This window comes from Eleutherodactylus coqui, chromosome 11, assembly GCF_035609145.1.
Source record: "Eleutherodactylus coqui strain aEleCoq1 chromosome 11, aEleCoq1.hap1, whole genome shotgun sequence".
Lineage (NCBI taxonomy): Eukaryota > Metazoa > Chordata > Amphibia > Anura > Eleutherodactylidae > Eleutherodactylus > Eleutherodactylus coqui.
The window spans coordinates 74,154,301-74,180,935 of record NC_089847.1 but is presented as its reverse complement, the minus strand read 5'-3'; the positions used below and the strand labels follow the sequence as shown (position 1 = coordinate 74,180,935).

At 41.4% G+C, this 26,635-nt stretch overlaps 1 protein-coding gene across 13 annotated transcripts in view; it reads right to left on the bottom strand.

The window, feature by feature from the left end:
* The window catches only part of NRXN2 (neurexin 2), a 693,278-nt gene that overhangs the window by 165,320 nt on the left and 501,323 nt on the right, over positions 1 to 26,635 (bottom strand). For 8 of the 13 annotated variants that reach the window (XM_066582619.1, XM_066582620.1, XM_066582612.1 and 5 more), the window contains 2 exons: positions 13,581 to 13,752; positions 10,261 to 10,350 (listed from right to left, as the gene is read on the bottom strand). In XM_066582619.1, the coding sequence (XP_066438716.1) occupies positions 10,261 to 10,350; positions 13,581 to 13,752 (262 nt within the window). The remainder of the gene's footprint in view (positions 1 to 10,260; positions 10,351 to 13,580; positions 13,753 to 26,635) is intronic. The other 5 variants (XM_066582621.1, XM_066582626.1, XM_066582625.1 and 2 more) reach the window with 1 other exon arrangement.

The window sequence follows — 26,635 nt, the reverse complement described above, 5'->3', positions numbered from 1 at the left end:
TAACATGTGAAGTATGCTAAATGAGGAGCTCTAAAATGAAGAGGTGATATTTCTTGAATAAGCTGTATTATTGCATCAAAGGCATAACCTCTCTATAACAGACTGCTTCTACCACACATTGCAGGCTATTAAGTGAGTTAAGCTATTCAGTTTTACTCTCCCTTACTCTCCCATAGCTCCCATGGAGAGCTACTGAAGATAAAAGTAGTAATAATTGCTACATAGAGAGTGGAACACATTAAAGGACAAATTATATAGTATTGTGTCAAAGTTTTTTTTTTTTGGGGGGGGGGGGGGTGGAAAAAATGCTGCAAAGTGCCTCAGTGAGAACTAGAAGGCATCTGTTTGACTATATATTTTTTTCAGCAGCAAGACATTGACCCCAAATATCCAGCGAATGTCATTAAGACCTATCTTACACGCGAACAACAATAGGGGATCCTGGAAGTGCTGATATGGCCCCACAGAGCCCTGATGCCAACATCATTAAGTCTGTCTGGGTTTACATGAAACCAGAAGGCTTTGAACAAGCCTACATCCACAGAGATCTGCGGTTAGTTCTCCAAGGTGTTTGGAACAACCTTCCTGCCAAGATCCTTCAAAATCTGTGTGCAAGTGTACTTAGAAGAATTGATGTTGTTTTGAAGACAAAGTGTGTGACACCGAATACTGATTTCAGATTTCTCTTTTGTTCATTCACTTAGCATTTTCTTAATTGACAGAAAATACTATTAATACTTCTATTTTTTAAAGCATTCTTACTTTGCAGAAATATTCCATACCTGCCTAAAACTTTTGCACAGTAAAATCAATCTATCTATCTCTCTCTCTCATATCTATCTATCTATCTCATATCTATCTATCTAGCTCACTCATATCTCTCTATCTATCTATTTATCACCTATCTATCTATCTCATATCTATCTATCTATCTATCTATCTATCTATCTATCTATCTATCTATCTATCTATCTATCTCACATCTGTCTCTCTCATCTATCTATCTATCTATCTATCTATCTATCTATCTATCTATCTATCTATCTATCTATCTATCTATCTATCTATCTATCTATCTATCATATTGCCATAAGATGTATTGAGTGCATTATTATAATTATAGCTCTGCTAACCTTGGCCAATTCTCAGCTTGTAATTTTTAATGTTTCTTCATATGCAATGCACTAGTAGCAACTTAACAAGCACAGCACGTAAAGGGCAACATAAAACTGGTATAAAAAGATCATGGATCAAAGGACAGAAGAAAAGGCGAACATAATATTCTCTGTGACTCCCTATGTATAATATCAGAGGTTGGATTCAGATTATTCAAGTGATACTGACAATTAGGAAAGGTGATCTCTGTCAAAGCAGATGGTTGATCAGACCAGATTTAATAGCATTGGAGTAAAGAAAAGATAATCATAGATTAGCATTCTAGTCTAACATTTTATTTTATGGCTGTGGCCCATTGCTCTAATATAAAGAGTTTTCAATTAACTGCTCCAGCATTTTCATTTATACAGCATGCTCCATTATGTACAGAACAAAGCACATTGCAAAAGAGGTTTATAATAAAGCAGCATAATACTTGGGCAAAAGATGCACTGAATTTTATAATATGTTTTTGAACCTATTTTGCTTGTTGTAAACTGACTGTTTAATACTTCTGTATTGTTATATATACAGCTTAACATGTATGTGTTCCATTCAACACTATTTTGTTGTTCTTAATGGGAATGTGTCAGCTTGCACGTGCTGTCCCAACTGTAGGCATCATGTTATAGAGCAGGAGGAGCGGAGCAGATGTATATATAGTTTTATGGGAAAAGATTCACTGTAACTTGGATTTTATTTATTAATATCTCTGCTCATTCTGAGCTGTGCAGTCCAATGGGTGGTCCTATCAGTGATTGACAGCCGTGTATAACTGTGCATATATAGGTAGCTGTCCATCACTGATAGGACCGCCCATTGGACTGTTCAGCTAAAAATAAGCAGTGCTATCAATGAATGAATACAAGTTATACTGAATCTCTCCATATAAAACTGTATATATCAATCTGCTCGGCTCCTCCTGCTCTATAACATGAGGCCTGCAGTTTGAACAGTGTGTTGCATCTGACAGACTCCCTTTTTTTCTAGTCCGAAAACCCTATCCTGATTAATTTCACAATACACATTTATGGTGGTAGAGCATATGCCTTTCTGATACAGAGCTCCGAATGAATCACATGCTTAAGCTGCCCATACACCTAACAACAGCTGTCGGCTGACAGCTATTTCTGCATATCTCCTCCCACAGACAAACGAACGTTTGGTTCAGCTGTTTTCCATGGTGTGTGGAGAAAGCAACAGACAGATATTTCTGGTAATGATTTATCTCCAACAAAAGAATAGGTCTCTGAAATTCAAGAAGCCCTAATCTTTCCCAGAAGATGTCAGAGGGAAAGTTGGGAGACCCCATACACATGGGACATTAATCAGCACAAAACTTTAGACCTCTGCTCAAGTTGAATGAAAAGTCAAAATTTACAGCTGTGAGCATCATAAGGTTGAGTAAATTCTAACTTTGTATTTAGAAAATATTATTTATGCCAATTAGAGTATATTTTCTGAAAGTTTTGTACAGATGTATAAACTGCCTAGTGCTTAAACAGATGGGTGTGATTTAGTCCCGTTATTAGGTGTCCAGCTAGTTGTTTGATGCCTGGGAGGGATACAACTGAAGACATTTTTGTGTACTTTGTGCACCGGTCAGGTGTCCACAGCCAGTCAGAAAAACACCACAAGCAACATTTTTCTGTCCAATGCAGGGAAGCATACAGCATCACAACTAATGTACTACAGAATCAGTTCTGGTATCAGCTTCCCTCAGGCTTTTCACTACCATGCCAAAGGGCAAAAAAAGTAGACATATGGGAAGCCAGCCTTAGAATCCCTCTTTAGAATCTTTTATATAGCTCAGCGATTCAAAAACAGTACTCTCAAGTCTTTTGAAAAACTGAAAAATTAATTTTGCTTCCAGCACTATTTTTTTCATTATTTGCAACTTTGTTACGTGTTTTTGCATAATTATAAAGTATTTAAACTTGTAAAAAGACACTCTGAACATGTTGATTTTATTACCAATGCCTAAATTAAAAAATGGGCTGATTGAGACAATGTACAGTATTTCCTAATTAATTCTTAGAAATATGTACCAACCGTATCAACTACTAGTAATTTTGCTATGTTTCTTACCATACAGTATTAGAAACTCTCCCAAAAGCCACAGCCTCTATCTAAATGGTGCATTACACACGTAAACAACTATATAGGTGGGGGTATCAAAAATTATTCTGGCTGATCCTAGTGTTCTAACCCTGATGCATATCTAATATATGCGTTTTGGTGTTGTCCAAAATAGTTTTGCTAGTGGAGAAAAATTGGTGATCTGTTATCCTCATTGTTCCAAATTCACATATTGTTTGATTCAGTTAGCTATATCTTGGATGCAAAGATTGAGCTATCAGGTAACAGCAGGACAAAAATAGTAACTCTTCAGGGTGGGCTTCTGGCAAGAAGAGGTGGAGCTCTCAACCTGATAAGGGTGATCTTGATAGGGGTTTCTTTTATCAGGATAAGTGCTCTTCTTTAGGATAAGTGTAAACAGGAGTTGCTAAATCTATTAATAAATTCCTGTTTACTGTGAATGGAAGCAGGTGGGCTGGAACGATCCTTGGCCTGCTCCAGCTCCATTCACTTGAACAACTATCTCTCGAGTGGGAATCACATGAGTGATAGTCGTGGATATGACTGTCAGGCGCTTATGCACTGGACAATCATACCACATAAAGGTACCTTAAATTGTAGGGAATTTCTTCTATGTTTTCTATATTTGCCTTTTAATTTAAAGATTAAATGTTCATTTTTATTTATTACTAGGGTATTTTGTTTGTGATTGAGCAATTACAATTACCCTTACAGTATAAGGATACTCGGTCCCTTTGATTGAAATTCTTTTTTCAGAAAAAGAATTTGGAGTATGTGTTTTTTTTATTTTTCTTTTCCAGCAGGCGAGAAGGGAGGAGAAAAGTTAATAATTGGCTTTGAGATTCTCTGTACTGCTCTGAAATTCAACATGCCTGATTCTTCTTCTTCCAAACATCTGCCATCAAGTAAAGAATTGGGATACCCTTATACATATTAGGTTGACTCATTTGTCCAACTGTCATCTAATGTGTATGGGCATCTTAAGATTTATTTTTCATGTGGCCCTAAGAAATGAAAATGTAAGAAGTCGGAAGTTAAATCATATGATCCATAAGAGAATTTATCTATATAAAGTACAATATCAGTAAAATAACGTTTTTCAGAGGTCTTATTTGTATGAGACACAAGAAATTGCTACATTTTTAAATGTTTGCCATGAATATCAGCAGAATTCCACATCCCTATGCCATTTTTGGAGGATTTCATTGTTTATTTTCAGCAAAGGGTTAAAAATCATTAATTCAATTTCCTGCATTTGAATTAATTAATATTAGTCCCTTTAACGTTTTTTTTTAGCTGTATGTTTAAGATCTTTAGATTCTCTCTCACTCTTTCCTATGATTTTCATTTTTTAAACAAATGACGCAAGTCAGAAAATGTTTATCAGCTGTTTAGTCGAAATTATTAAATAATTAAATTTAAGTTAGACTTCAATGTGTACACGTATATATAAATATACTGGGATTTATATATAAGTGTACCTTAAATTTAGGTGTTCAAGGATTGAGAAGGAAAAGAGAATTCATTACATTCTGTAAATAACATCATATTAGGAAAGGATTTGGAAAGATGAAGCAATGAATGTAAAGAAAATATGCATAGTGAGATTACAGCATAAACCAAGTGACCAGTGAAATCATAAATGGTTCTGGTATTATGAGCATAGATTATAATACAATGCATACAGCCTTGTAATGCATATCACATTTTTTATCCTATAGGATACAGTAGTTTTTTTTTAAATCCTGTTCCAAGTATGATCAGAAGAATCTCTAATGCTATTTTCATCTGTCAAGCTGCACAATGCACTGCAGTGAATGATGTATACAGTATGAATTCTGTGTTGCTATTGTCTTTTCTTTTGTTGCACATATCATTGTAGTGAAGTGACCTTGCCATGTATTATTGCTTATAATAAACACAGTGTACACAGTTCTAAGCACAGACTGATAGGGAAAGCATTGTCTCTTGTCTGTTAGTCTCAGAGCCCCTATTGGGGAAGTACAGCTGGTACTGTCATTAGGGGCATATTAATAATGGAAAAGTTGCCTTGAATACTAGCTTCAGCAGTTAGCTACTTTCTTGCATTTTCGAATTTGCCCTTGTCTAGAACCCCAACCAATATCACTGCATGGGGCTCCCAAATTTTTGATGGTGACATTAATTAGTCCTGATTAACAAGTCATAGAGCTCAACTGGCTTGAAATTAACCTTACTACACATAGCACTTTGCATATACTGTAAAATTAGCAATCTTTGGCATGTACCACCGTATGGAAGCAGTTCATTTATAACACCACTCCTCACCTACTAATTAATTTGGCCTTGGTTCAGACTATAGAAATATCTATGTTGATATACATGTGTTTGTCTTATTTCTAATTTAACTAATAAAAAAACATGTTTTATCTGTGGTTTAATTTCTAAGTGATTCTGTTTTTAAGCGGTATGTGATTTCTTGGTGACCGATAGGTATATCAGACATGGTTGAAACTGAATGCCCACTTAAAGCAGTTGCCATTTCCACTTGTCTTTGTTAAACTATTCATAGCGGGGCACTACTTTGAGAGATACTTATTCCATTCATGTTATTAACCCTTTCCAATCCAATTTGCATCCTGGTTTTCCTAGTGGGCTTACTCTTTTTCTGCCATTATACAACAGCGCTATCTGCTGGCTAAAGCCAGTACTGCATGAGGTGACACTTTGAATAGGCTCTGACAGCAGAGAGGCTGGCAATATACAGTAAGAGAACCCCGACAGACATCTTCCAACATCGGAGCTGTACAGCCTTAAATCATAATGTCTTCAGACGTCTGACAGTGGATTGGAAAGGGTTAAAGGAATTACTTGCTTTAGCTGCAGATGTTTAGGTAAGAATCCCCAACAAACTGAAGACTTTATTGACAGCAGTCTGTAATCTGAATCCCATATACATAACTAGCAACTATACTCAAAATCTATATGCAATCGTAAGAGTAATTTTCAGGTGCCAAAAGTATACAGCTAATACTCTCAACAATACTATGGGCAGGAAACTTATATATAGTGTAATAACTTTACGCTTAGCACATGCAGTACATTCCCTTATGCTGGCTTCATTCCAATCTTTACGGCAGGCAAGTTCTGGCCATAATTCTGGTACCCTAGAAATGCATTATAAACTGCTGCGATCAGCTGAGGTTATACAATCAGTTAATTCAATAGCAACACTAACGTGTATTTCCACCACAGTGCACAGAGTCTATTTACTAGGGAGCAAAAGCTTATATGTTCAGCACTTTCAATAGAATGTTTCTGTTTGATAAATAGACCATCTGACATATGCAAACAAAGCTGTATGATTCAGCAAAACTAATATTCACAGGTTTACACATTCCAGAATTCTGCAAATTGAACTTGGAAATGAATTCAGGAATGTGTAAAATAACCAGCCAACCATGGAAGGTCACCTTAAGCTCAACAGACGGAACATTCCGTGTTCACATCTCTACCCTTCTACGTTCAATATGTGCCACAGGACACGGCAGAGACATGGTTGCCATTAATAGAGAGACATATTTGACAATAAGTCTTTCTAAATATCCTATGCTTAGATCCTATTTATGCTTTGTCCTTTCATTCTAAAGACCTCAGATGTAAACATGTTGTGTCTCACGCTTGCCACGGGATCCAAGTCTACTGGAAAGTAGAGTGGTAATACTGACGAATGTAATATCTAGAATCAAGAACTTAATAATATCTGAAACTGGTAAAACGCGTTATTTAATGTAACACGCTAGAGGGGACTTGAGCTTGCCAGGTGGACTCATATATATGAGCACTAAAAGGTTAGCTGACATTTTTCCTGCATATTAAGTTTCTGCACAAACTGTTGTCAGTTATAATAATTTTACAAAGTTGTCATTTGCATTTATTTATATATCCCTGGGAAAAGTTCATTTTCTTCTGCCGGTATTACATGGTTATTCTGGCATACAGTAGTTTTACCCTTGAAGACTACTTCTGACTGATACATAAAGCCTAAATGAAACCTCCATATCTGTATATGAATATTTGTTGTGTACCTCACCCACTTTCTCTAGCATTATTTTTTATTAAACCTCTTTATACTTCCTTTTGCCTTACAGAGAAATTACCAAGAAAGCCAAAGTGGGAGTCAGTACAGTTTTCTATACCATCAAAAGACACTTAGAAGCTGGAGGAAATTCTGACAGAAAGAGGTCTGGCAGACCAATGGCCACTACAAAATCAGATCACAAGTTTTTGGGAGTCAACAGTTTCTGTAATCAGTTCCTCACGGCACAAAATCTTCAAGCTCAGCTTAATGCAGCAGAAAAAATGAATGAGTTTCCATTTCAACTTTGAAGATAAGACTTCTATCTGCAGGTTTTACAGATAGAGTATTCGTAAGAAAGCCACTGCTACGATTTCAAAATAAAAAAGTCCTCTTTGGGCCAAGCAGCACTTCCAGTAGACTACTGAAGAGTGGAAGAAGGTCTTATGGACTAATGAATAAAAATTTGCTGGATCCAGAGTTGACAACTTGCACAGGTTGGGTGGAACACTAGACAAAAAGGGCTATCACAGCATTTGATATGCCACGCAATACCCTCTGGTTTGTGCCTAGTTGGTCAGGGGTTCATATTATAGCAAAACAATGATCAAAGTTCTACTTCTGGGTTATGTCAAAACTACTTAAAAAGACAAAAAGAAGCAAGTTGGCTTCAAAGAATGGAATGTCTCCAGTCTCCAAACTTAAACCCATTGAATGTGTTTGAGATTAACTGGATAGAAGAGTGAAAGCAAAGCAATCTACAAGTCCAGCACATTTGTAGGAACTTCTGCAACCATGTTGAGAAGAAATTTTGAAACAATATCTGAATGCAATTGTACAATTGTAAGCGCTGCGGAATATGTTGGCGCCATACAAATAAAGATTATTATTATTATTACAAAAAATGCCTTGATTGTGTAAAGCTATTAAATCAGCTGGAGTCATAAATCTAAATTTGATTTGGTAAATTTGAGATATTAAACTGTGTGAATATTAACTGGAAAAACTGAGGTGTTCTAAAATGTTTAATATATATATATATATATATATATATATATATACATACACATATACTGCTGGGATCGAAGTTAGAATGGTTGCAGCTCCACACGTAGGCTCCCTGCGGATCATTTTGGTTCTACTCTGGCAATTTGCCAGTTTATTCAAACACTATAATATGAAATTTTGGCTTTGGTTATATAAGTTCTTGATATTTTGTACTGCTATTAAGGGTTATGTTCTTCCTTTTGGCGGACTGTGATATCTGTCAATACCTTGAATCTCTGTCTGCTTAGAGGAAGGATATGATTTGAAGCTAGAAATCAATCATATTTTTTTATACAGCTGTAAGGGATGGCCTAAAAATGTTCACTAAAATAAAAAACATGTAAAACCTTGGAATGTTTTACATTATGTGGATATACAAAAATATGTGGTAGTGTTAGAAACTGTAATACTTAATCTAAAGGAGACCTATCCTATCTTTACCATTATTTTGAATACATTATGGTAAAAAAACGATAAAAAATTATTTCATCTATGTTTTATGAAACAATATATATGACAATGTCAATGTCATAAATAGGTAATTTGTTTTTCAAAAAGCTCAAAATGCCTTCAACAATTTGATGTAATTTTTACATTCCTTATATGTTAATGGGCAGACGTTGTGGAAATGTTACTGCAATAGCTCTTTACTCTTTAAATCCCAGAGGTCACGTACCGGGCAGTGAAATATACAGGTTCTACAAATCAACATTTTTACTTGTCCCCCTTTATAGCTTTAGTTCATTTAAATGTGTATTTAAAAGTTCAAAGTATATATAAGTCTACATTACGAAAGACACCATGATTCCATAATTGACATGGACATGGGATATGCTTTAACCTTTTTTTAAAATTCACAGTTTTGTATCTTTAGATTAAATCTTAACCCAATTCAAAAAACGATTTTGTGTTTACAGAAAGTTTTCTCAACATTTCCCAGAATAATTCTGTGTAGTCTCTACATTATTAAATATCAAAACTACCCAATTAATTTTATGATGTCTGATCTTCATGAAAAAACGACAGTGTTAGTAATGGATTTATATCCCCAGCAGTGTGTTTATTTGGAATTCTAGATGCTATCTCCAAAAGGATGTTTATTTGGAATTCTAGATGAAAAACTTGATGTACTATAATAGAATGTTTTTTTCTTTTACTAGAGGTTTCTTGGCAAGAAAAGAAATAGCAATGTGGTGTGAAGAAAGACCACTTTCCATATTCCAATGGAAATCCTGAGTAGTTCCTTAAGAAAATATTTTCTACAACAACTGAGAGTGCCCCAAAATGTTTTTGAAAGTGTGTGGAAAGTGATGCGACTCACTCAATTCTCTAGTTGTGCATTAACTACAGCTTTTTTGCTTTACAGTATTCGGAATGAATAGAGATGTTTTTCTAAGGTCTGCATATGCTGAAAATGACAGTAGTAAATTGTACTATTAATGACATGGCACTATTGTATTTCTCTAATTGTTCTACTGATGTAAAAGTCAGCTTTAACATGTGAGCAGTATCTGTTGCTACAGCTTAAATGTAATGTACACTTTTTTTTAATTTTATTCGGAAATAAAACTATTTTTAAAAAAAGATCGATTTAGTTGGATGAAAAATCTCTAAAATGCCAAAGAAAGGATTAAAAAAATGAATGCTTGGAATGAATGCAAATGTCTTCAATGAACAGTTCAAATGTGAATGTACTATCATCTGCAACATTGGTTCTTATAATGTGAGTTATGAAAAAAAAGAGTGGACAAAAATAACACAGAGTAAAAGGGAAAGTAGACAACTCTTCTGATAATGTTTAGGTGATTTCTATGTAATTTGTCAGTTTTATTTTGAAGAATTCTCTTCACCTTCTCACTCCACCATTTTTAAACCAACCTCCCAATCCCCACAAAAATTACCTTTGTCTAGCAGCCATTCGTCTACAACACGACCCAGGCGGTAGGGGATGCGCTGCCGGGCAAGCGCCAATCTTTCACTATCTGGGTTCCCTTTATAGAGTTTTAATAAAAGAACATTAGATGCATTAGAATCTGAAAGGCGAAAGGTTAGAGGTTAACAGTTCATGGAACAGTTACAATAGTTAGAAAATGGTTAAGAGAGATTTAAGGAGATTAGTCCCATTATGCCCCCATTTACTGAAACCAGTTTCACAAGTCAATATAAATAGTATGGATTGCAAAATCTGGGAAACCATCTTCATTTGAGTGAGTACTACTTACATACTTATTTCTAAATCATGTCAACCTAATACTACAGATTATTCCACTTTCGTACCACCCTTTAACCTGCAAGGGTTGTCTGTTCCATTGAAAGCCACTTGACTAGATTGGATCAATACATTCTGTAACAACATACCAGCAACGAATTGCTGCCTTGAAAACTATTATTTTCCTCTAATAGATGTTACTAATAAATGGTTTTAGATATCATAATAAATTAGAAATTACTTTTGTCCATTGTAATAATATTTACTTTCGCTCATTTTAGTCACAGTCTTTCTAGTAAAGGTCAAAATCTTCATAAAAAATATTTTTATTATTAGGTTATATTATTTTTACAATTGCAAAATAGCAGTAACCCTAAAATTCCATTGGTTATCTTAAAATAAAATTGACAATGACTACCTCAGAAATAAGGGCGATATCAGTGCTATCAGGGAAATAAAAAAAAAAGGTAGGGAAGGAGAGATGCTTACATGACTGTGATATAGTGGAAGGGTCTGGATTGGATCAAGCACAGTGCTGAGTAACATAATACAACTATGGACATATAGTAAAATCCCAGAGTCATGGGTAGAGGGAAATAAACCTTCAATCATATATGTAAGCCAGACTAATAAAAGGTAATACATCAGTGCATATTATTGAGACTCTACACTTTCTTATATGGCTTCATATGCAATGAGCACAAAGAATATTTCTTAAATGATCCTCAGCTGTATAGTGCAAAACATTTTCACATCCATACAGAGTATTTAAAATAAGCATAGTGCCATGCGAGCGGAAGTGGTGTAGATGGCTTCACTCCTATTGAAGTCAGTGGAAGCTGGAGCAGCTATTTCACTTCTGGCTCTCCCGACACCAGGGACAGGCACGGAAGTGTAATAGACATTATAGCTTCCATTGATTTCAATGGGAGCGAAGCTATCAAGGCTACGTTCACTTCTGCCTTGCATGTCTGGCCCGCTGCACTGATAGTTGGGCTAGGCAAAAAGGTGATCACTGGAGATCCCATGTGATGGGTCTCTGGATCTAACTATTTATGACCTATCCTGACCAGAAGATTCCTTAAAGTTTTCAAGGTCCCTCAAAATGTCACATAGGTTTGCAGATGCTTGTGTTTCTCTGGAAGTATCTCAGCAAACATGCATTGTGAAGATACAGTGTTGTCATATTTATCCTATATGCACTTTATTATATATATTATGTATGAAGTTTTAAAGTCCTGCACTATGAAACTAAAAATCATTTGTAAAAATATTTAAGGCAAGAGTTTGGAACTTTAGTGCAACATCTTCCTGAACTTAAAGAAGTGCAAAGAAATTCATATATACTAATACTGAAAGGCTGAGAAAACTTCATATAGAAGCAAAGAAACAGCCAGCTAATAATTGTAAATGTCGGTCAGAAAAGAGCCAGTTAGTTTATATTCTTCACAATGTACAGATCACAGATCAATTTCTCAATTGTCACTTATTAACACCCATTCAATAATTTTGAGATTAATTACTTTGCCAACACTGAACTTCCTAGCTGGCAATTCTACACATAATAAACACTGATAGAGTTATCCAAACTTGGGCAAAGAAACGTTAAAGCAGTTGCCATTAGCATTCAATAAAATTCTATATCTGATTTTTCAGAAGTCCTTCTGAAAAATGAAAGAAGCTATCTGATTGATTGCAACTCCTCTACTTTGTACTAGTATAGGTAAATGTCCCCAATTGTGAATGGTTTTTCAAGTTGCAATTTGCAGTCAGTCATTTCCTACAGGTTACATAAGACTAATATTGCTGTTTTTCGTAGTGTGATCTAGAGAGGAGTCCATGCTATTGTGCCCATTTAAACCTGCTAGGACATGGAATAGCCAGCTTATTCAAAACAACATATAGCAAATAAACAGAGTTCACTTTTCCCAAATCTTGCATTCCAAGTCTACTCTGCAGTTTAGAATTGATATGGTTGTAATGAGGGCAGAATGGATTAAAAGCTAAGTTCTAGTTAGTTCTGTTTATAAATTGGTTAAAGGGAGAGTTGGGACAGTTTAGACTGAAATTTTAGCACTAGGTTTATCAGTACTTTTTTGGTTAATTAATTCATATTTTCTCATTATTTATTCAATCAAGATTCAAACATATACCTTAGGGAAAAAACAATCTCTTAGATCCTTTTAGTTTACCCATTGTTCTAAAAAGTACAAATTATACAAGCAGCATTTAAGAACACAGTTTAATGGGAGGAGAAAACTGATCCCATGGTTCATTTGCAAGATCGCAGTGCATGTAAATAAAATTCTATTCGCTCTGAACGTCAGATAAGATCAACAATGTCCTAGTTCACCTCGTGTGTAAAAACCATGACCTATATGTAAAAGCTCTAGCTCTAGCATGACAACATCGTTTTCTTGACTCTTGACTTTTTCCTTGTCTTCAGCATGGACTAGGGAAAAGTGTTTAACCAAATGTGAAACAGGCAGGAGCTCACATGAGCAGACTGTCAATAAAGAATGGGAAAAAGTAGGAAGCAGGGAAAGTTAGAGCACTAAGCAGGGCAAGAACTTTTCCCCACTTCACACACTTAGATGTTTATACAAGGAAAAAGAAAGGGTGACTTGATTGTGGTTATTTAGCCATGGAAATGTGTCAATATTGTACTGAGTGTTTGCATTTGGCTTGTATCCTGGTACATCTGCTTGCACTCTCCAAGTGCATAGTCTACTGCTCTGCTAATCTGAGTCACATCATGTTTGAATAGTATTTTCTTACAAGCTACAAAATATCATTAATTGTATAACATTCTGTAATTATGTGTGTTTACATGGTAGTCATAATTCACAGCAATAAGTGGGATTTACTGTATAGGGTGCCAATCATATCCCTACATTACAACAGCAGTAATATTGTAAAAGGCTTGAAAGAAAATACTCTTTTTAGTCTATAACATAGCATTGATCTTCAGAGGAGGTTTTTTCCATGCACATAAGTATTAGGGTTTCTCACCTGCAGGATACCTTTCGTTGACCGGCCAGCTGTCCACCTGCAAGGTAGCGTTTCCCCCACTACGGGTAAATCGCACCACATGATACTTTCCATCACTCACCAGGGCCCCTGGCTCTTCTATAGTTATATCATCTGTGCCCACGTTAAAAATCACCCCCACTGTGCCCTGGTCCTATAGAAAAAAAATGACAAAGGTTAATATATTGCACAACAAATAAAACCTGTTAAATGGTGCAATCATGTTTCAATTGTGCAGAATAATACATATTATATGGAAATTAATTCGACAAATGTCTCATAAACATTTCACTAATTCAAAGGGTTTTTCCAAGGCCCACAAAGCCTCTATGGGCAGGTAACAAAAGCTTCCCTCTCTTCCTGTCCAGTGCAAAAGCCTTGGACCTTACGGCTCCAGTTCTGGAAGTACAATAGTCATGTACTATTCATTGTACACGCTACTGCTCAGCCAATCACAGACTGTATCATGTGCTGTATCACTGCCAATATTAGATATTTGTTGAGTGATCATGTGCACAATGTAAAGCACATGATCGTTGCAATTTCTTCCAGGATCGGGACAGTGATTACCAGGGCTCCTGTGTTCAACAGTTGGAGACGTCTGACAAGTGTGTATGCCTTACTTTTTTTTTTAGCTCATTAATAGAGATGAGCGAACACCAAAATGTTCGGGTGCTCGTTATTCGGAACGAACTTCCCGCGATGCTCGAGGGTTCGTTTCGAACAACGAACCCCATTGAAGTCAATGGGCGACCAGAGAATTTTTGTATTTCGCCGATGCTCGCTAAGGTTTTCATGTGTGAAAATCTGGGCAATTCAACAAAGTGATGGGAATGACACAGAAACGGATAGGGTAGGCGAGGGGCTACTTGTTGGGCTGCATCTCAAGTTCACAGGTCCCACTATTAAGCCACAATACCGGCAAGAGTGGGCCCCCCCCCCCTCCCAACAACTTTTACTTCTGAAAAGCCCTCATTAGCATGGCATACCTTTGCTAAGCACCACACTAGCTACAACAAAGCACAATCACTGCCTGGATGACACTCCGCTGCCACTTCTCCTGGGTTACATGCTGACCAACCGCCCCCCCTCCCCCCACAGCACACACCAAACTGTCCCTGCGCAGCCTTCAGCTGCCCTCATGCCACACCAGCCTCATGTCTATTTAGAAGTGCGTCTGCCATGAGGAGGAACCGCAGGCACACACTGCAGAGGGTTGGCACGGCTAGGCAGCGACCCTCTTTAAAAGGGGCGGGTCGATAGCCCACAATGCTGTACAGAAGCAAAGAGAAATAGAATCCTGTGCCACCGCCATCAGGAGCTGCACACGTAGGCATAGCAATGGGGAACCTATGTGCCACACACTATTCATTCTGTCAAGGTGTCTGCATGCCCCAGTTAGACCGGGCTTTTTAATTCATAGACACAGGCAGGTACAACTCCCTATTGTGAAGTCCCTGTGGACCGACAGCATGGGTGGGTGCCAGGAAGCCACCGGTGGTACATAGAAATATCCCATTGCATTGCCCAACACAGCTGAGGTAGTAATGTCGTGCATAATGCAGGTGGGCTTCGGCCCACACTGCATGCCCCAGTCTGACTGGGGTTCTTTACAAGTGTACAGATGTATTAAAAACTCCGTGTGCACCTACAGCATGGGTGGCTCCCTGGAACCCACCAGCGGTACACAAAAATATCCCATTGCATTGCCCAACACAGCTGAGGTAACGTCAGCTGTAATGCAGGTGGGCTAAAAATTAATTTGATTACACTGTAGGCGAGGGCCCACAAAAATTGCTGTATCAACAGTACTAATGTACATCCCAAAAATTGGCCATGGCCAGCCAAGAGGGCAGGTGAAACCCATTAATCGCTTTGGTTAATGTGGCTTAAGTGGTAACTAGGCCTGGAGGCAGCCCAGTGTAACGAAAAATTGGTTCAAGTTAAAGTTCCAATGCTTTTAAGCGCATTGAAACTTATAAAAATTGTTCAGAAAAATTATTTGAGTGAGCCTTGTGGCCCTAAGAAAAATTGCCCGTTCAGCGTGATTACGTGAGGTTTCAGGAGGAGGAGCAGGAGGAGGAGGAGGAGGAATATTAGACACAGATTGATGAAGCAGAAATGTCCCCGTTTTGGATGGTGAGAGAGAACGTAGCTTCCATCCGCGGGTGCAGCCTACGTATTGCTTACGTATCGCTGCTGTCCGCTGGTGGAGAACAGAAGTCTGGGGAAATCCAGCCTTTGTTCATCTTGATGAGTGTTAGCCTGTCGGCACTGTCGGTTGACAAGCGGCTACGCTTATCTGTGATGATTCCCCCAGCCGCACTAAACACCCTCTCCGACAAGACGCTAGCCGCAGGACAAGCAAGCACCTCCAGGGCATACAGCGCTAGTTCAGGCCACGTGTCCAGCTTCGACACCCAGTAGTTGTAGGGGGCAGAGGCGTCACCGAGGATGGTCGTGCGATCCGCTACGTACTCCCTCACCATCCTTTTACAGTGCTCCCGCCGACTCAGCCGTGACTGGGGAGCGGTGACACAGTCTTGGTGGGGAGCCATAAAGCTGGCCAGGCCCTTAAAGACTGTTGCACTGCCTGGGATGTACATGCTGCTCGATCTACGCACATCCCCTGCTACCTTGCCCTCGGTACTGCGCCTTCTGCCACTAGCGCTGTCGGCTGGGAATTTTACCATCAGCTTGTCCGCAAGGGTCCTGTGGTATAGCAACACTCTCGAACCCCTTTCCTCTTCGGGAATCAGAGTGGGCAGGTTCTCCTTATACCGTGGATCGAGCAGTGTGTACACCCAGTAATCCGTCGTGGCCAGAATGCGTGCAACGCGAGGGTCACGAGAAAGGCATCCTAACATGAAGTCAGCCATGTGTGCCAGGGTACCTGTACGCAACACATGGCTGTCTTCACTAGGAAGATCACTTTCAGGATCCTCCTCCTCCTCCTCCTCCTCAGGCCATACATGCTGAAAGGATGACAGGCAATCAGCCGGTGTACCGTCAGCAGCGGCCCAAGCTGTCTCTTCCCCCTCCTCCTCATCCTCCTCATGCTCCTCCTCCTCCTCCTGTACGCGCTGAGAAATAGACAGGAGGCTGCCCTGACTATCCAGCGGCATACTGTCTTCCCCCGCCCCCGTTTCCGAGCGCAAAGCAGCTGCCTTTATGGTTTGCAGGGAATTTCTCAAGATGCATAGCAGAGGAATGGTGACGCTAATGATTGTAGCATCGCCGCTCACCACCTGGGTAGACTCCTCAAAATTACCGAGGACATGGCAGATGTCTGCCAACCAGGCCCACTCTTCTGAAAGGAATTGAGGAGGCTGACTCCCACTGCGCCGCCCATGTTGGAGTTGGTATTCGACTATAGCTCTACATTGTTCATAGAGCCTGGCCAACATGTGGAGCGTAGAGTTCCACCGTGTGGGCACGTCGCACAGCAGTCGGTGCACTGGCAGCTTAAAGTGATGTTGCAGGGTGCGCAGGGTGGCAGCGTCCGTGTGGGACTTGCGGAAATGTGCGCAGAGCCGGCGCGCCTTTACGAGCAGGTCTGACAAGCGTGGGTAGCTTTTCAGAAAGCGCTGAACCACCAAATTAAAGACGTGGGCCAGGCATGGCACGTGCGTGAGGCTGCCGAGCTGCAGAGCCGCCACCAGGTTACGGCCGTTGTCACACACGACCATGCCCGGTTGGAGGCTCAGCAGCGCAAGCCAGCGGTCGGTCTGCTGTGTCAGACCCTGCAGCAGTTCGTGGGCCGTGTGCCTCTTATCGCCTAAGCTGAGTAGTTTCAGCACGGCCTGCTGACGCTTGCCCACCGCTGTGCTGCCACACCGCGCGACACCGACTGCTGGCGACATGCTGCTGCTAACACATCTTGATTGCGAGACAGAGGAGGAGGAGGAGGAGGGTGCTTTAGTGGAGGAAGCATACACCTCCGCAGATACCACCACCGAGCTGGGGCCTGCAATTCTGGGGGTGGGTAGGACGTGAGCGGTCCCAGGCTCTGACTCTGTCCCAGCCTCCACTAAATTCACCCAATGTGCCGTCAGGGAGATGTAGTGGCCCTCCCCGCCTGTGCTTGTCCACGTGTCCGTAGTTAAGTGGACCGTGGCAGTAACCGCGTTGGTGAGGGCGCGTACAATGTTGCGGGAGACGTGGTCGTGCAGGGCTGGGACGGCACATTGGGAAAAGTAGTGGCGACTGGGAACTGAGTAGCGCGGGGCCGCCGCCTCCATGATACTTTTGAAGGACTCCGTTTCCACAACCCTATACGGCAGCATCTCAAGGCTGATGAATTTTGCTATGCGGACGGTTAACGTTTGAGCGTGCGGGTGCGTGGCGGCGTACTTGCGCTTGCGCTCCAACAGTTGCGCAAGCGACGGCTGGACGGTGCGCTGAACTACACTGCTGGATGGGGCCGAGGACAGCGGAGGTGAGGGTGTGGGTGCAGGCCAGGAGACGGTAGTGCCTGTGTCCTGAGAGGGGGGTTGCATCTCAGTGGCAGGTTGGGGCACAGGGGGAGAGGCAGGGGTGCAAACCGGAGGCGCTGAACGGCCTTCGTCCCACCTTGCGGGGTGCTTGGCCATCATATGTCTGCGCATGGTGGTGGTGGTGAGGCTGTTGGTGTTGGCTCCCCGGCTGAGCTTTGCGCAACAAAGGTTGCACACCACTGTTCGTCGGTCGTCAGGCGTCTCTGTGAAAAACTGCCAGACCTTAGAGCACCTCGGCCTCTGCAGGGTGGCATGGCGCGAGGGGGCGCTTTGGGAAACACTTGGTGGATTATTCGGTCTGGCCCTGCCTCTACCCCTGGCCACCGCACTGCCTCTTGCAACCTGCCCTGCTGATGCCCTTGACTCCCCCTCTGAAGACCTGTCCTCCTGAGTAAGCGTTGCACACCAGGTGGGGTCAGTCACCTCATCGTCCTGCTGCTCTTCCTCCGAATCCTCTGTGCGCTGCTCCCTCGGACTTACTGCCCTTACTACTACCTCACTGCAAGACAACTGTGTCTGATCGTCATCGTCCTCCTCACCCACAGAAAGTTGTTGAGACAGTTGGCGGAAGTCCCCAGCCTCTTCCCCCGGACCCCGGGAACTTTCGAATGGTTGGGCATCAGTGACGATAAACTCCTCTGGTGGGAGAGGAACCGCTGCTGCCCAATCTAAGCAGGGGCCCGAGAACAGTTCCTGGGAGTGTTCCCGCTCCTGAGCAGGTGTTATTGTTGTGGAGTGAGGAGGCTGGGAGGAAGGAGGAGCAGCAGACAGAGGATTCGGATTGGCAGCAGTGGACGGCGCAGAACTGCGGGTAGACGATAGGTTGCTCGAAGCACTTTCTGCCATCCAGGACAGGACCTGCTCACACTGCTCATTTTCTAATAACCGTCTCCCGCGTGGACCCATTAATTGGGCGATGAATATGGGGACACCAGAAACGTGCCTCTCTCCTAATCGCGCAGCAGTCGGCTGCGACACACCTGGATCAGGAGCTTGGCCTGTGCCCACACCCTGACTTGGCCCTCCGCGTCCTCGGCCGCGTCCACGTCCTCTAGGCCTACCCCTACCTCTCAGCATGCTGTATTACCAGTGATTTGATTTCACAGGCAGCTAATAAATTGACGCAAGACTGCAGGCCAAATATAATTTTTTCCCTTTTTTGAAAACGAAAGGCCCCACTGCCTCTAGTGAATGAATAATCTAAGTTTAATAACTGTGCTGTTTTCCTGCTAATGTGTCACAGAACGTGAGGGTAGCAGAGTTATTAACTGTGGCAGAGCAGGTTTTTTTTTTCCCAATTAAGGAAAGCAAATGGCGAAGCCAGGAGTAAAACGTAGCTGGGTGCGTATGATTTTTACAGGTTGCAGACGCAGCCGACACGTGTCCACCGGCGTTAGGACGGACAGAGGCAGGACACATAGAATTATTTTCCGTTTTTTTGCACCAAAAGGCAGCACTGCGTATATTCTATGAACATGAGAAGTTTAATAACTGTGCTGTTTTCCTGCTAATGTGTCACAGAACGTGAGGGTAGCAGAGTTATTAACTGTGGCAGAGCAGGTATTTTTTTTCCCAATTAAGGAAAGCAAATGGCGAAGTCAGGAGTAAAACGTAGCTGGGTGCGTATGATTTTTACAGGTTGCACACGCAGCCGACACGTGTCCACCGGCGTTAGGACGGACAGAGGCTGCACAAATAGAATTATTTTCCGTTTTTTTGCACCAAAAGGCAGCACTGCGTATATTCTATGAACATGAGAAGTTTAATAACTGTGCTGTTTTCCTGCTAATGTGTCACAGAACGTGAGGGTAGCAGAGTTATTAACTGTGGCAGAGCAGGTATTTTTTTTCCCTATTAAGGAAAGCAAATGGCGAAGCCAGGAGTAAAACGTAGCTGGGTGCGTATGATTTTTACAGGTTGCAGACGCAGCCGACACGTGTCCACCGGCGTTAGGACGGACAGAGGCAGGACAAATAGAATTATTTTCCGTTTTTTTGCACCAAAAGGCAGCACTGCGTATATTCTATGAACATGAGAAGTTTAATAACTGTGCTGTTTTCCTGCTAATGTGTCACAGAACGTGAGGGTAGCAGAGTTATTAACTGTGGCAGAGCAGGTATTTTTTTTCCCAATTAAGGAAAGCAAATGGCAAAGCCAGGAGTAAAGCGTAGCTGGGTGCGTATGATTTTTACAGGTTGCACACGCAGCCGACACGTGTCCACCGGCGTTAGGACGGACAGAGGCAGGACAAATAGAATTATTTTCCGTTTTTTTGCACCAAAAGGCAGCACTGCGTATATTCTATGAACATGAGAAGTTTAATAACTGTGCTGTTTTCCTGCTAATGTGTCACAGAACGTGAGGGTAGCAGAGTTATTAACTGTGGCAGAGCAGGTATTTTTTTTCCCAATTAAGGAAAGCAAATGGCGAAGCCAGGAGTAAAACGTAGCTGGGTGCGTATGATTTTTACAGGTTGCAGACGCAGCCGACACGTGTCCACCGGCGTTAGGACGGACAGAGGCAGGACAAATAGAATTATTTTCCATTTTTTTGCACCAAAAGGCAGCACTGCGTATATTCTATGAACATGAGAAGTTTAATAACTGTGCTGTTTTCCTGCTAATGTGTCACAGAACGTGAGGGTAGCAGAGTTATTAACTGTGGCAGAGCAGGTATTTTTTTTCCCAATTAAGGAAAGCAAATGGCGAAGCCAGGAGTAAAACGTAGCTGGGTGCGTATGATTTTTACAGGTTGCAGACGCAGCCGACACGTGTCCACCGGCGTTAGGACGGACAGAGGCAGGACAAATAGAATTATTTTCCATTTTTTTGCACCAAAAGGCAGCACTGCGTATATTCTATGAACATGAGAAGTTTAATAACTGTGCTGTTTTCCTGCTAATGTGTCACAGAACGTGAGGGTAGCAGAGTTATTAACTGTGGCAGAGCAGGTATTTTTTTTCCCAATTAAGGAAAGCAAATGGCGAAGCCAGGAGTAAAACGTAGCTGGGTGCGTATGATTTTTACAGGTTGCACAAGCAGCCGACACGTGTCCACCGGCGTTAGGACGGACAGAGGCAGGACAAATAGAATTATTTTCACTTGTTTTACAAGCAAAAGGCAGCACTGCGTATATTCTATGAATAATAACTGTGTTGTGGCCCTGCCTATACAATTCTTTCCCTGCAGTATCAATGGAGGGTGGAATGCTCTGCAGAGGCGATTTTGAGAAGCAAAAAAAAATGCAGCACAGCTAACAGCAGCCTGGACAGTACTGCACACGGATAAATATGGCCCTAGAAGGGACCGTTGAGGTTCTTGAAGGCTACACTCACTCCTAACACTCTCCCTGCCTATGCAGCACTTCTGTCCCTAATGCCGGGTGCAACGCTCTGCAGAGCCGATTTTGAGAAAAAAAAAATGGCACTGCTAACAGCAGCCAACACACAGCTATCAGTGGCCCTAATAAGGACCTTTGGGGGGTCTTGAAGCCTACACTAACTACCAATTCTTTCCCTACAGCAGCTCCGGTACAAACAGCACTGTCCCTCAGCTAACTCACCAGGCATCTGAGCCGAACCGCGGGAGGGGCCGACTTTTATGTTCGGGTGACACCTGATCTTCCCAGCCACTCACAGCAGGGGGGTGGTATAGGGCTTGAACGTCACAGGGGGAAGTTGTAATGCCTTCCCTGTCTTTCAATTGGCCAAAAAAAGCGCGCTAACGTCTCAGGGAAGGAAGTGAAAGTAACCAGAACACCGCATGGTGTTCGTTACGAATAACGAACATCCCGAACACCCTAATATTCGCACGAATATCAAGCTCGGAAGAACACGTTCGCTCATCTCTACTCATTAACTACCCATAGACATTTATTTGACTCTCAGAAAACTCCTTTAGAGTTACAGTTGTCAACAAAACATAGTCTAATGTCAAGCAGCACAAATTTAATGACTGTTTACACAATTATCTTAAAAGGGTTTTCCAGGCAAAATATTATTGATGACCTATCATCAGGACCTATCTGCAGGATAGATCATCAATAGATGATCCACCAGAGTCTGCTGCTTGAGACCCCAGCTGACCATCTGAGTGGGTGCCTGCTGTCAATGCCCATACACACAGAGGATGGAATGGAAGCAGCTGCTCTGACCTCTGTGTAGTCACCAGTGCTTGCAAATGCAGGCACAGCTCTCAATGAAATCAATGGCAGCTGCGCTTGCAATTACAAGAGCCGACCACTACAAAGGATCAGAGCATGGGCCTCTGCTCCAACCCCTGTGCTTCCTGGCACTTACAGTAGGAACCCAATCGGATGATCAGCCGGGATCTGAAGCGGCGAACCTTGGCCAATCAACTATTGATGACCTATCCTAAAGATAGGTCATAAATAGCATTTTTGACTAGAAAACCCTTTGAAAATAGAGTTGTAGATCTATGACTGAGGCAAGCTCAGTGACTGTGGGGGATAATTAACATTTTTAACAAATCAGTATATATAGTTTGCATGAAATATTGTATAATGTATCAAATTTTGTTCGCATGTTATGTTTATACAATATATTTTATAATTGCAGTTGAATTTTGCTAGCAGAAAACATAAAGGCATTTTATGGAAACACATTTCATTTTGTAGCTACACTCGATATGAACTTCTCAAGACGCAATCACTCGGCTGTTGATGAATCTATATTTAGCTCCACGGAATTTAGTTTAGATCCCCAGACGAAACCTAAGAGCAAAATGCCGTTGAGGTGCGGTGCTCTCTCTCTACTGGTCTGCATACTCCGTTTCGCTGTTTAATAGATGCTTGTTTCTCTTCCCATCGTTCCCTATATATTTATACTGAAGTCTGTATAGCATTTTACCCTCTAAGTGTAATACTTTATTATATACTGTATTTCTAATACTGATGTTATTAATATGTGACGGGAGTGTACAGCCTGGATATCACCCGTTTAGCATGGGTTTTTTGGTCTTTTTTATCTACCGTTTTTGTATACAAAATCCTTTTATGTATTGTGAACATAACAAAGAAGAACTCATACAATGTTAATTTCGTTTAGTGTAACTATTTTTGATGGTGTTTTACAATTTTGTGCAGCACAGCATTTATATGAAGTCCAACTGTGATACGTTTGGTGAATTACGTTTATGCTAAAATAATGTTTTCATCATAAAATCAGTAACTGTATAGTGTCCATATAATTTACGTTTTGACTAGATCAATTTAACATGCAAGGTTATATGATTTTGAGAAAGTGTTTCCCTCCTTCTACTCTTTCTCTATGATTGAGAATTCGTCACATGTCTTATGATTATTAAAGGGGTTATTCAGGCTTTAAAAATCCTTAGGATGGCCATCAATATCTGATCAGTGGAGGTCCATTTTCTGCCCATTGAAGTGAATGGGACAAACCTGCAGTACTTAGAACAGCTGAGTATGAACATGATAGTTCGCAGTTGTATACATTGAAGAGGCTGTTGCAGCATACACATGAGCACTGGGGTCTTTATTTGATCGGCATGCGTCCCGGGTATGGGAGACTCCATCAATCAGATATTGATGGCCTATACGGGGGATAGGCCATGAATTGTTAGAGCCTGGATAATCCCTTTTATCAGAATGTAATTTTACAAAAAAGGGAATCCGAGTAAACATTTACAGTAAGGACTGTGACAGGTGATGGTGTGCCGGCTACATTTAAAAACGGAGTCCGTAAAACTGATGAGTGTCCGGGCCAACCACAGATAGATTACTATGATGTTCAGTGTTTGGGTCAAGAAACTCGCAGTTAGACAGAGACATTCATTCGTATTGCAGACAGATTAATATGGCCAGAACCCGTTTTTGGAATTTTTACTACGTTTATTTAGGACCATCCAAAAAATTGTAGACCTTTCTAACGTCTGCTAAATTAAGTGATGATAACTTAAATAAAGCTAGAGTCAAGGCAAAAACTAGATTCATTGGATAGTACAAAGTTTGAAAACACTTTTAACCAAATCTCCCATTTGCATAAAAATATGAATAATGTACTTTGGACAAAGTATTTAAAGGGAACCTGTCAGGTAATTTGTGCTGCTCATGGAAGACAGCATAAAGTAGTCAAGAGTAGTAAAGAGACACGCTGATTTTAGATGTCTGTCAATTAGGGGGAAAGTTGTATAGTTTTCCTGCGTTTACATGCTCAAGTGGCAGCAACCTGCATACTGTAGGTGACAGACCACTGAAATCAGCATGCCTGTCACTACTTAATGTTGCCTTCAGTGAGAGCAGCACAAAGTACCTGACAAGTTCTCTTAAAAATTGGACATCTTAAGGATAGGGCTGGATTTCCCATTAAGTACAAAAGATCTGTGAGTAGGTGTATGCCTACAAGAAAAGACAATTACTCCATTGGATCACATTATAGTTCATATCTGAAAACAAGTGCAATAGTCTCAATTCAATATTTCAATAAGAGTAAAGTAATTAATGTATGTAGTTTCATATGGCACTCAGAGTGGGTGCTGTCATGCAAGTACTTCATTTATATGAAGCTTATGAAATACTACTTATAAATATTGAATAGAATACTAAATCAGCATGCAATCCACACACGATTAAATCAATGCCTCACCCTTTATACTGGGTTTAAGGGCATGCTACCATCCAATAGGTGGTGCGGCAGAGGTATTATTCCATCTTCCTTATTTGCACATTACCCAGAGGAGCATGGATGGCCTTATAAGGGTGCCTGTCCATGGGAGGCTTTGAATTGCGTTCCCGGCTGCGATAATCCGGGCGTGGGGAATGCAGTGAATGCTCTTCATAGCGTTGCTATGGAGAGCGATTCCCCCCTGTCCAGGAGCGGAGAATCATTGCGATTCTCCGCTCGCGGCCAGCAAGTCGCAGCATGCTGCGATTTGCCTCGATTCTCCGCAGTTAGCCTATCTATCAGATAGGATGACAGCGGAGATCCGTCTGCCGGCTTCTGCTCCCGGGCGGCGGCTCCCGCGGTGGAGATCCCGCAACGCCCGTGGACAGGCAGCCTCAGTCTCTTCACTCACCTTCTTAGTGCTCTCCCTGAGGGGAGATGTTATCCCTCCCGACCTGGGGCAAAATTCACATGTGTTACATGCAGATTTTGCTGCAAAATCACCTCAGATTCCTGGATTCTTGAAAATTGGCAGAATGCTTGTTTTTCACTGCATTTCATACACTACATGTTTTAAAATCTCTTCCACATGTATTGCAGTGTAAGCCACTGCAAATGTGTCAGTTCATCTTTAGGGCTTAGTCACACCTACAGTGCGGCCATCTTATCCTGCAGGAAGCCACATGTGAACATACATTAAGGGCTCCTGCACACTGGTGAGAGCAATATTGCGCTGTGGTTTACGGACCAATATCGCTCCCGCAAACCTGCTAAAAACCCCTGAATCCAAGGTGTTTTCATGTAAAAAACAGCCACACATCACTGTGGGGAATCCCTTCATCCCAGTGCTTTCATTGGGGCAGCAGCAGCATCGGCGGGCCCATTGAAAGCAATGGGAGAACACTGCAATCTCCTGACGCTGGTGTGACAGCAGTGGCAGGGGATTCCTTCATCCCTGCGAGGAGTCCCCTCATCAATGAACACCCTGCCGCTGTTGTCACAGTGTTCAGTGATGAGAGGATTCCCCGAGGGGATGAAGGAATCCCCTGCTGCTGTCACAGCAGCAGCGGGAGATCACAATGTTCTCCCTATGTTTTCAATGGGGCCGGTCACTCTGCCCCCAGCCCCATTGAAAACAAGGTAAAACCCCTGGATGAGACAGCCTCACATCCCTGCGGGGCTGAAAGAATGCCCTGCTGCAGCTGTGTCCGATCTTCTCCCACTGCTTTCAATGGGGCTGCTGCTGCTCTCCCCGGCCCCATTGGAAACAATGGGCGATATTGGAAAAAGAATGGCCATGCTGTGATTTTTTACATGCAGCATCGCAGGAGTGAAAATATCGCAAATGAGAATGGAACCATTGAAATTCATTGATTTCATAACCATGCGTTTTCACTCACTCTCGCAGCGCAAGAAAATCGACCGATTTTCTTGCCAGTGTGAAGGCGCCCTAAGACAGCAAGGGAGTGCTCTATGCTGCAGAGTTTGTAATTTAACCCTTTTATTACTGGAAAAAGTAGATGCTGTATTTCTTCAAATGGCAAGAATAATTTTTTTCAGATTTTTCCTTTCTGTATTCAAAGCCATAAATGCTTTCATTTTGCATAAAGATTGCTGTATAAGGATTTGCTTTTTGTGACATGATCTATATGTTTTTACACACCATTCTATGTTTATGTTACCTTTTATTATGGAATGAATGCAGAAAATAAGCAATTGTGCCATTTTTATTTATGTCATTTACTGGTCCCCATAAATAACATGTTTACCGTATTGTACAGGCTGTTAAAATTAAGGAGAGACCAATATGTCTATATGATTTATTCTTTTATGCTATTTATTTCAAGGGAACCTGTCCCTTGCTAAAAGCACCATAAACTAACGTATGGTGCTGTTAGAGC